This window comes from Limanda limanda, chromosome 15, assembly GCF_963576545.1.
Source record: "Limanda limanda chromosome 15, fLimLim1.1, whole genome shotgun sequence".
In the NCBI taxonomy this organism is placed as follows: Eukaryota; Metazoa; Chordata; class Actinopteri; order Pleuronectiformes; family Pleuronectidae; genus Limanda; species Limanda limanda.
The window spans coordinates 17875607-17887993 of NC_083650.1; the positions used below are offsets into that span (position 1 = coordinate 17875607).

The 12387-nt window shown below is 40.9% G+C and overlaps 1 protein-coding gene across 2 annotated transcripts in view; it reads left to right on the forward strand.

The window, feature by feature from the left end:
- The window catches only part of cdh23 (cadherin-related 23), a 141417-nt gene that overhangs the window by 41447 nt on the left and 87583 nt on the right, over positions 1–12387 (forward strand). For both annotated transcript variants that reach the window (XM_061087601.1, XM_061087600.1), the window contains one exon: positions 12188–12382. In XM_061087601.1, the coding sequence (XP_060943584.1) occupies positions 12188–12382 (195 nt within the window). The remainder of the gene's footprint in view (positions 1–12187; positions 12383–12387) is intronic.

The window sequence follows — 12387 nt, forward strand, 5'->3', positions numbered from 1 at the left end:
ATACATGCACTCAAACACACAAACGCACATATTTTTTAAAAAGTGGCTCCTCTCTGTCTGTTGGTGTGATCATTTTGTTGGCTGAGTGCTTCTCCAGAAAATCACCCATCGCTCAGCCAGGTCACAGAGTGGACAGAGAGGAAAGCAGTGCAAGAGCACGATGGAATGAAAAGAGGTTATAATGTGACACATTTTTGCCATCACTCTCTGTGTAGCACACAAAGACTTTCTCCGTATGTGCTGTATTATGTCTATTATGACCAGTTTAACAGAAATTCGTTGGGGACAGGAGGTCAAATGAATTGGCAGGAAAAGGCTATCTACTGTAATGGCTAAATGAATGGTAGCCATGTGAGAGAAAAGCATACAAACAGTATTGTCAATCCAGTCAGAAGACGCATTGATTTTCTGGCAAGATCAATCCAATAAAGTGCTAAAGTTACAGGATAAAAAACAGAGACTTACATCAGATTGGAAATACTGATAGTTCAACCTACTCTTGTGTACTGTCATTTGTAGAGACATTTCTATTAGTCTTTTTAAAGAGTGGGCGTAACTCTTTCACATCATTAAACATCAGCTTCTCTCAACCTTCACCCTGTTTTGGGGCCAACAGCACAGAAATCCTCGGGTCTTGGAGGGAATAAGAAAAGAAAGAAACAGAAATTTGGAGAGCTAGGTGGCGTTTTGTGATTGATGCTGTCTGGGACAGAGATACATAAATGCAGTAATAGCTCAGAGTTGTACAGAGAAAAAAACAGTGAAAGGGAATATTTGCCATCTCAACAGATGACATGTTGACCGAATTGTATTTACCAGATTTTCTTTGTCCCAAGTTAGACAGAAAAAGGAACTCCATGGTGTAAATAATAAACCTTAACTCCCCTGTTTGCCTATCTATTCATATTAGAGCAATGCAGATAATGAAATTATGCTTTAATAGATAAGCAGTTAACTTATTAAACCATAGACAGGTTGTCCAGGTGTTGAACAAATGCTGTGCACTTGGGTGTCATGAAACATTTACTCCATTTACAACGGACAGTAAAATGTATTTGGCAGTGTGTGATGACACTACGGCATCTTAAAATATTGAATTGAAGACAGATTGATCTGATCAGACAAACCACCACTGCAGGTGGTCACCGATGAATTGTGACTACAATGAACACAAGTGTAAAGGAATTTAAATTGTCAATCAATGTAAAACAACTACGTGGAATTACATTTTTTTCACACCAGTTTCAAAAAGTGAGGTAGCTCCAGCTAGATGCCATTGGCCAGTAAACACTGGAAGCAGCCCTCCCCTCATTCATCACATTATTAAAGATACCGATGGATGGAGTGAGGACGAGATCAATTGAAAAACAAGCAAACACTATAATGTCGCATTGGCACTAACCAAACTATACCAGCAGATCTGAATCAAATATCATCTTGGCCATTAAACATATACCTGTTTAACTAAGTTGAAATCTTTTCTAGAAAGACATTTTAATAGTAGGTTTAAATGGAGTCTAGGTATAGGCATACTGAGGAAGCAGTTTTGAGCTTTGTCCTTCCTTGCCACAGTTTGCACAAGTTCAGTGACTGGACTGATCAATAAATGTTGAATGACTTCACTCCTTTCAATAAACTTTGCTCATTTCAAATTGCACTAATTTGTAGGGTAGACTTTGTAATGTTGGAAGAGAGTACACTAAGTCAAGCATGGGCTGGATGCAAGATTTCTCTAATTATGTTATAAATTGGAGCGTTATTTTATTATTCTCTGCGTTAAAGTTGCACCTCGATTTGCAATCAATAGGTTTTTTTACACCTTCATGTTGTCTAGTTGTTTGACAAAATGTTATTTTATAAGTTTTAGATCCACCCTTTAATGAAAATCTCTCACAACTGGCTAATCACTGGAATTCCAGGGAGTTGTGAACTAAGCACAGTGGCTGCTTTCACACCTGCCACCCCTTAGTTTAACAGCAAAGCTCCCTAACCGCAATCTCTCTTCCAATAATGCATCATTCCTGCAATTGGAGTTAAACGACTGATAAGCGCGCCTATCAACAGATTGCATGTTGTCACTCAGGCAGCCTGTCTCTTGGCTCAAACTGAGCTCAAGATACCACTCAACAATCAGGTTTGCAATGATGGCATCAGCCACCTAGGCTTTACCACTGGGGCTGCTCAGATTGAAGGGCTTTATGAGGTAGGTTTCATACCTGTTCTTCAGCCCCACTATGTTGACTGCAATATCACAGGCACATACAAGAGGAGTGCAGCCCTCTACAGCCACTGTTCCTATAGTGCAAGGTGTGTTTGACACAACATATGACTATTTCTACCATGTCCTGAAGCCCCTGTCCTCACACAGTGCACTCTCAGTGCACAACTTGAACTACAGATTCCGCACACACACACTGTTTATTTAGGCTAAACCACACTCTGACTTTTCAGCGCAGTATAAATCATTTTTGTATAATTTTCCCCATTTACTGCTGGGGCCTTGCACATGAAGGACACTTAGTCTTGTTTCAATAGCAGTGAATTATTGATAAGCTAATTTCAAATGTGAAATATGGCTTTGTGTGTCACCTCTATGATTAATTTAAGCGTTCTCATGATTCACCTGCCTCAGCATCTCTCCCAAAGCTGCAAGCTGTTAAATCATCGCCCATTTTACACTAGAGAGGCTGTGTTACATATCCACCAGGTAGTTGTGTAGCTGTATATATTTAAAGAATATATACTGTATGTTGATGGATCCAGATTATCCTGGGGTATATAGGTGATTCAAGGAATGTTTTACTCAATATTTTATGATTGTGTGTCAGTGATCCTCATATTAACCTCTAAACCACTGGCACTGGGTTACAGTTATGTTAAAGTTTTTTTTGCCCTAAGGTCAAACTGTTGGAGTGTCTAGGCATACAGTGGGTGCACATGGCTGATTACACCCTTATTTTAAGGACTGTGTCTTTAAACAGAAATGAAGCATTGAAAGTGACACAGAACTGGTTAAGACAAGGTTTTTACAAAAGGTGGCAGATGGACATTTCAAGGTTTAAAAGCTTAGGATTCCTCATTGTCTCACTTAGATTTCCTCATGTTATAGTCTCTTCACACTGTGGTACTTAATAACATGCATGGAGGTTGTTAGTCCGAATGCGGAATGAACACCTTAAAGAAAAGTCTCGATCAAATCTGCTCCCAGACTAGCAATAGACATAGACACGCTGCAATTCAGATTCCACCTCAGAACAAGTAATTTCTGCCCCTTTGAGTGTCCTGCACCTCATGAAGCTTTGAGTTAGTTCATTCAGGACAAGGAAGTCGTACCCCCTAGCTGTAATCAGCTGACAGCCAACTGATTGTAGTCCATTCAGTCGCAAACCAATCACAACCATTCTCACATCAAGGCGGACCATTTGACCGTCTCCTCACTGATCCCTGCTATATTCATCGCTGCCTCACACTGCTGCTGCTGCCATCAGTGCCAAGCCCAACTATATTTCCATTTGTTGCGATAGATGGTTTAATCCTGATAAAGGTACAGTTTTTCCAAAAGATAATAAAGTTAAATTATGTTAATTCAATATTACTTGCTGTATACAAAGTCTTTTTTGGGCGATGTTGAAAATGTGTTTTAGTAATGACAGAATTAATTTCAGATTCCCTACTATACACAGTTTCACCTTCATGATATGATCATCGTGGTGAGGTCATGTGAGGTTTTCATCTCTTTGCATTCTTTTTAACACATATTACTGAAAAAAAAAAGTAGAATTCTGGTTCTTTGCTGGCCAAATATAATTATTTTGACTTGCAATGATTGCTGAAAACTTCTTTAGTTTCACTTCCCACCTCAAGTACTTTATTCACTTTCTCTTCATACATTTCCTCACTTATAGGCCAGGTTAGAATAATAGAATAATAATACTTGTATGACAAGGCTCCACATGTAGGCAGCAGTGATGGAGTGACAGAGGCTGTGAGAGGCAGGAAGTGAGAGGGTGAGCGGAGCTGGTACAATCACATTCCTGCTGGGTTGGAAGCGGAGAGCAGACAGCCGGGGAGGAACTGAGAACCTTGCGAGCAGTGTAGGTGTAATCATGGCTCTATTGTAGTGAACAGCTGGGCCTCTGGAGCTGTGAGCAGCAGGGGGGCCTGAGCCCCCGCACTGCCCCTGTAAATCACCACATCTTAAACATTTCTGACAAAATAAGAGCAGGACACTTTAACAGCGACAGGGTTGAATGTACCTAAAAAATCGCATAAGTGATTTCAGTTTCATCAGTCGACCATCAATTATTTGATCACTTGAAAAATACAACTTTTCTTTTTTATGTCATCTTTTTTATGTCATCTAAAGCTTTTGTCTTTTCAATTAATTCATTTACAGCAGATATTTTCCAAACTCAAATCTAGTAGGGAAGAAATAACCCTGACCATAACCCAGAAGTATAATCAATTATGTTGTATGGCTCAACGTAATGTCAGATAATGCCATTCTGGATTACTGATTGCAATCTTGTGGGACTGTGTTATTCAGTTGAGCTACTTTTACAACAATCCCTGTCACATAAACACAAATGCAGGTGCTCGAGTCTGAGCATTCTAACAACCAAAGACCAGTTTAACAGAAGTTGTTGGAGCCCAATGTGGCTCTGTCAGCCTCTGCGTCTGCATATCTGTGGGTGGGATTTGGGATAAGTCGACTCTACTTAGTGTTTTGTTTTTGCCAAATAAAATTTTAGCATTTGCAATTTTTGTCAAGTAATCTTCCACTTTCACACAAACGCCCAGCACTCTTAAGCAGAGCAGCAATGTAGATCATATAACTAGAAACTCTGTGGTTGAATACAACATTTTCTGAACACAAAATCAATGCTGGCATGGATACAGAATTGTATTGCTGTTTAATGTCATTCTTTTGGCAGATGAATGAATTTAGTCAGAATTTGATCGTCAAAAAATGTTGGTAAATGCATCCATCCATTATATGCACTTAGCAGATGAATAGAAATCTACTAATCCGCTATAATGGAAAAGTGTTTATCCTCCATACCACTCAAAAAATACATTATGGCATAAATTCCATCGTTGATGGAGACCAATCTACATTTCCTCAGAGATGAGGAAAAGTGCAGGTATTACCTATGTAGTCTGCTTTTAAATGAGTGACATGCTCCTTGGAACCCCTTCATCTTTCACATTGGGCTGATGATAATGGCTGCTCTTTTTAAGAAAAAATATTATGTAGAATGCAACAACTTCCTATTTTTATATCTTGCTGTCTTCTCTCCCTTTGCTTTCAATCGCAGTGTACTTACTTCCCCATTGTTAGAGATGTGTTTGCGTGATTTGTACTTTTTTTTTTACAGATCATGCACTAATTTGGGGCTTTTAGTTTGTGCACCTGGAGATTATAATTTGCTGTCACACTGCAGCCTGAGTGAATTAGACCACAAGTGGCTTCTTCACACACAGGGATGGCAATGTGCCAGCTTGTTTGGTTCAGCGTAAACTAGCAGAGGCAGCATCGCGAGGGTCTTCTCAACGGATATATAGTGGGATCTCTCCGGAGGTCAGAGTTGACGCTTAACCACTGGAATCCATTACACTTTGTGCTCCAGAACTCACTGGATTCTGTGTCCCATCATGCCTCTTGGTCCCAGAGAGAAGCATGGCCATGTAGTCTTGAGGTCTGGCCAGCCTCGATTGTCCAGAGCCCCAGAAGTCTCCTTGTTATGTTGAACCTGAAATTTGACTCACAGGAGAAAAGGACACGATTGCTGCCTTGGACCCAATCAATACAGTCAGCTGCTTAAAACCAAACTTATAGACCATAGGCAGAGTTAAAAGCACATTGGGAGTCCCCTCTTTATTACAGATGTGTCATGGCTGTTAGTGAGAGAATATCACATGTGCTCATAACTGTCATAACACCATCTTTCTCTTCCCTCACTGTCGGTCTTCTCTCTGTCGTTGTTTTTCTCATTCACATTGCAAATTGTAAAGTAATTCCCTCTCTCATTTCCGACATTTTTGTTCTTTTTGTGCATGCAGAGGCTTTGGAAAGTAATCAGACTCTCCATTCTATGCCTCAACAGCCAATGCTAGAGGCATTGTGTGTCACGGGTTGTATGTCAGTATCAGCTACTCTTGTAAACGTGATATCTTAGGAAAGCTGTGTGGGAATTTCTTCAATTTGGTGGTCAACGGTCAAGGACACTGTGACGTCATAAACACAATGTTGGTGATAACTCAAGAATGTATACACTCATTATAGCAACATTCAATGCAAATGTCTATGATGATGAAGTGATGATGGTCAAAGATCAACTTCATCGTGACATCCTTCTGTCTTCTAAAAACTGTTCAACGCCATGATTCAGGAAGAGAAGAGGAGATTGTGACCACGTTTCTAGCAACTTGATTTATTAGTGGAGTTGTGCAACCACAAGTGGAAATTCTACTTAAATTATTGCTTTCACACAATCAAACCACTCACATCATTAAAGTATCATCTGTAGGCGATACTGTTAGTGTTCAGACCTTCTATTTATCACTTACTTTCGTAATTAAAACAAGCATTGACAGCGATTGGTTGGCTTTCATTGACATCCCTTCAGTTTCCCTTAAATAATACATCAAGCTCTGTCACATCGGACTCAGTATACTATCGGTTTGCAGCTGTCTCCACTGGTTTTCTATGCTGCAAAGGTTCCATACCTCTGAGGAGCTCTACCATCTCTGCATAGAAGGTGGATTGGTCTGCTGCAGTGGCCACTGGGTTGTTGGTCACTTTCTTGATGTGATGAAAATTCATCTTTTCATTTGAAATAATGAAATTCTCAGACCGGAGTTGCTTTTGAGTCTTTATAATAATAAGCTCTGCAGAGTTTATACAACAAGTACGGGTGCTCAAAATGGAACAACTGGCAGAACTTATACAAAGAGGCGTTACATAACACATAATATGAAAAAAGATATGAAATCCCACTCTGTGTCTATCTGCTGTGTCCGTCCGCTGTAGCAAACTCCCTGTTTGCCAAGGCCACAGCAGTGAGACACCTGGTCAGTTGAATTTTCCTCCACACTGACTTACTCCCCTATTGCACATTTACTGAGTTTGGCTGAAGGGCAAGCTTTTTGAAGGATCATGGTGTTTCTAGACTTTTTCACAATGATGCCCACTCTGCTGCTGGGAAAGTCCGGAATGTGTTTCACTCTTCCAAGCATCTCTGCCTCAACGATAGTCTATGTTGGACATCTACAGCGCAAGAGCGACAAGCGGCACAGAGTTCTAACTTCACTCTTTCAAATCAACAGCACATTAGATACTGATGCAATTACAATAATTTATATAGACTCATGAAACATCATGGATCAGCTAAAAATTATCTCTTTCCTTCAGCCTCCTCCAGATCATGATTGTCACATTGTGAAGATAGCAACCACTTAACCACATGGTCAGCAATAATTTACAATCGTGGACTGAGTTAAACATTACATGAAGCCAACAGATGCCATTTTATTTCCACCTTCACTGCATAACTATGGTTTAACTATAGCCATGAGTTTGTAGTGTATCTGTAGTAGTGTATTCTTTCTGATCACACTTCATTTCCAAGTGCACTGCAGGTGCACCTGACTAGCCCAAGATCAGAAGATACCAGAGTGTGCTTGGCATGGCATTAGGACAGGACAGATTGAAATGCTCAGCCAGGTCCGGGGGCCCTTAGTCTTTCAGGTCTTTCTTGATGTGAACTTTGGATATGCTGATGTGTGCCTATTAATCTGGGCATATTTTGAAAGTAATCAAATAAAAGAGGACTAAGAACATCAACTGACAGTGTAATAGTCAATACTTATTCAAGTTAAATGATAAGGTATCACTGATTGAATGATTAGAATTATATCTCAAAAAGTGCTAAAAACACATAATGAGATGTGAAGTCAAAACACAGTATGCTCTTCCTCTATCTATCTCTATCTATCTCTCTATTTCTCTCTCTTCCTACTATCTCTCTCTCTCTCTCTCTCTCTCTCTCTCTCTCTCTTTCTCTCTCTCTCTCTCTCTCTCTCTCTGTGTGTGTGTGTGTAGAGTATGTCACTCCTCTCGTTCCATAAGAAGCTGCTCACAGAGAGAGAAGAGGTCGATTCCTGCAGTGCACTTCAGATAAGACGCAGCAGGAAACTCTCTTCATCCCTCTCCAACCATCCCACTACTTAACATTCTACTTCCCAATGGAAATAGCCCCATTTATTCAAAAGCTAGCAAACCCTACTCAAGGCACATATGCAGGAATATGAGCAGTGACTTACCAACTGGCTTTTGCACTTGAGACAGAATCAGTAGTGACATGCACAGTGCATCTCAACCAGCATCCTGGAGTATCCAGTCAAGCAGCCGCTGGTCTGTTCAGTCCTTGCTGGGCGTTGTTTATTGCGTTGCTGGTTTATGGAGAAGTGATTGGACAGTCTTATAGGCTATTAAAAACAGAGACTCACTGTCTAGCATTTTGCGCCTCGCCACCCACAATGACTTATAATTGGCATCACACAGGTCCAATCAATGGCTTGATGGTGAGGCTATTGAGAACCGTAGAAAAGGCCAAGCAGAAAACAATAAGTCTGGTGGCTCTGTGCTGTCTGATGAGCAGTGAAATGCAATGAGCAGATTATCGGACAGGCTGCAGTTTCTCTATGGTGGTGACCTGCTGAAATGTAGAGGAATTCACCACGAGGATCTGATGGTCCAAGGCAACTGTATGAATAGGTTTCTTGAGCGTTTTCCCTGAGTATTCAAATGTAGCACTTGTGCAAATAGAGCAGCCTGACCTTCAGAGCCTACCAGGGGGGGTATAAATGGAAAATAAGAAAATAAGAATGAATAAGTTGAATGGAAAATGGTGATGTTGTAATTCCTTAAGAGCCTCCAGAGTGTAATTGCAGCTTAAAGATGATGTTCAGCTGCACACAGCCGAGCCTGCTAACCTCTGAGGAACCACATTGACATGTGCTGCAGAGAGTTGGTCATCAGGCAAAGCTTTAAACTGCTGTTGCTTTGAGCTGCTTTGAACAGTAGCACACTCAAATCTGTTTGCATGCGTGTGTTTATGTACTGGAATTAGAGCGCGTGACGTTATTTACCAAACCTTGTGGCGTTTGACACTGGGCTGTGTTAATGAATCATTGTTTCCCAGGCTACTGTGCAGAGAGATAGATACTGACACGCTTTAGGGGGAAATTTGATACGTCATCTCATAGACTTTATCCACACATCCACATCTCATCCTCCGTCGCCATCCCTTTTCAAAGAGAGGTACACAAACACACACCTAATGCTCAACTATTGTCTGCCTCCTTGACAACCAAAGAACGTTGATGTAGCAGACTCCAGAGCCACATACACGTACACACAAAGCAAGATTTCTTTATGATTTCCACTCGGATTATTATTTGCCATTTATATTAGATATTTTCCTTTATACAACATACCATTGAGCAATCAGATATGTTGCTGAAAAAAACACATTAACAATATATGCGTCCTTACAAAGAATCAAGTAATTCAACGCAGCGATTTGAAGCCCAAAGAAAGAGAAAACATGTTGCTGTTTGTATACATACAATTTGTGCCTGTGCTACAGTGCCATGTTGCAGTCTGTGGACAACCTTTTACAGGTGTTTCAAGGTAGACAACCTGTCAAACTTAATAAAAGTAATTATTGTGTCAGGTGTGTTTCAGTTTATCTTGTATTATCCAAGTGACCAAAACAGCAGAATATAGGAAACGGATCACATTGCCAAGAGATATCTCAGGCTGTATCCATACTCCTGCATTTTCTTTCTTAAAACATAATTTGTCCAACTGAGTTTTATTTGGTTGTGTCAGTTTTAATCCCCATCCATACTTGCACACCTAAAAACATATAAAGTAACCACTCACGTACACTTGGCAACAGTGCATTCGGTTGATAGTTGCAGAATTGTTGCAGATTGTTCGAATAAGGGCTAATTTCCTATATGCATAAAAGCAGCTGTATCATTCCTAAATGTAGTTTAATTGCACAACAGCTGTTAGTAAAGAGAATATTTGAAGCAATGCCTGTAAATGATTATCCATGTTGCGTTCCACACTCGTAGCCAAGGCTACTGCCAGTTCTTTTCTTTCAGAGAGAGGCATGTGATAGGGGCCTGACGAATAAGCAAAGGTTACGTCATAACCGAAAATGTTTTCAAACTAAAACGGGTCCAGCAGTATTTCCAAACTTCTCTGTTTTAGCAGCTCTAAAACTGCAGAGTAGTTTGGAAGCCAGGCGTATCCATAGATATTAAATTGTATGTATGGATGTAGCCTAAGTTTAGTTTATATTTTACTTATTTTTCTCCCTCTACAAGACATTTTACTCCGACCAAAAGAGCGTTATTCTACTCGCATGTCTACTTCACTCACAGAGATTAGACTATACATCTAAATATCAGAAATGAAGTTCAACCCTGTTGGCGTCACACCACACAGTGGGAGCTCCAACTACAAGGTTGAGAAACTGAACCCTGTGATATCTGTTGCTCTCCCTGGCATCTGTTGCTCTCTTCCTCTGCCCCTGCAGCTCTCTACTTGGATCTCTCTCCTCTTTCTGTCCCTCAATTCTCATGTGGCAATCTAGCTTAATCCGGTTAGACAGACCAGTTTATAGCACCGCTCATGCATGCGTAGGGACCGATGGGAGGGGGATCAAGGGAGTGAATGTCAGAAGCAGGGAAAAGGAGGGGAGTGTTTTGAATGTGTGCCAGCTGTAATGAAGAGTCATATAGACGGAGGCAGTTAGCCCTACCTTGCTCTTACGCTGTTGTGTTACCTGGGTGACGACCTCATGCCCTCGACAGAGAGACAGTGAGTCAGCACCTCTTAGACACACACATGCATACATAATGTATACACAAACACATGTAACTTGGACATTCATTTCCCGAAGACTTATCCTGACTCCGAGCATAATTACCAATTGAAGACACTTCATTTATCCCCAACTCCACAAACCACCAACAATTAAGTAGTCTGATGTCCCCAAAATGACCTACGACAGACACACACATTTTTTTTGCGAAATAAATTAGCGATACATACACACAGAAAGAAGCATCACACATGTCTGTGCTCTCCAAACAAAAGAAAAGTGGACAGACAGACACACACAGTTTAACACTGTCAACCATGAGGGTAAACTACAACTAGACATGACAATACCACAACTAGTATGTATTGTACACAGAGACAAACACACACATACAAATGTGAATGCACCTCCACACTCACTTTATAACAGTGCAGACAGACTGTGGGGTCAACTGCTCTCTTACTGTGTCACTTTAGCTTTGGCTCAGGGCTCAGCTCGCCCTCACTTCCCCATGTGGTCACACTCCCCCCTGCAGTTAACAAAAACACACACTGTGTGTTGTGTGCACACAGGTGAGTGTCTGTGTGCAGGTGTTTCTTTCCAGCGATATACCTGGATGTTTACCACATCTTTAGGCTGTGTGTGTGTGTGTTTAAAGATAAAATTCCAATTAATGAAGATGTTCCTCCGATGTTCCACTGCTGCTCTGTAATGTGCTCACTTTCTTTATTTGGCCTTCTCTTTTCTCCCCTTGCCAGATTTCTACGTTGACCACGACAAACAGTGCTCTGCAGTTGATATTTCTTACTGCTTAGCTTTTTGACACCCAAGGCAATTTTATTAAGGCACTGCTTATATTTGAATTAACAACAAGGTGTGACAGATAATTTCTGGCCAGTAACCAATGATGAGTGATCAAAGCCTTCATCTTAATCATTGCTACTGCTTTTATTTATCCAAATGAACCTATAATCTCTTCTTAGCTGCAGTCATGTGGATGAATATACACAGTCACAACTTGGACGCTGTGTTCTAACAAATATGATTAAATGATACAGTCCTCTGTGTCTCTTTATTAGATAAGGCTCCTGAGTAAACCACACAGAGGTCATAAGTTCAGTCTCTACTTTAGTATATTAATATTCATCCTGAACCTTTTTGAGTGTAATAATGAAGTCTACCAGAGTGTTAATCAGGTCATGTACCTGGATCATGTCTACCTTGCTGTTTGGTGATCTCAATCCCATTGATTGTGCTTTTTTCTTTTTGAATTTGTCTTTCAGAACACACCCGTGGGCAAATCAGTGTTTATGGTGAACGCCACAGATCCAGACCAGGGCACAGGGGGCAGTGTTCTCTTCTCCTTCCAGCCGCCTTCTCCTTTCTTTGCGATCGACGGGGCCCGAGGCATCGTCACCGTCATCCGAGCTCTCGATTACGAAGCGACCTCGGCCTTTCAGCTCACTGTCAATGCCACGGTCAG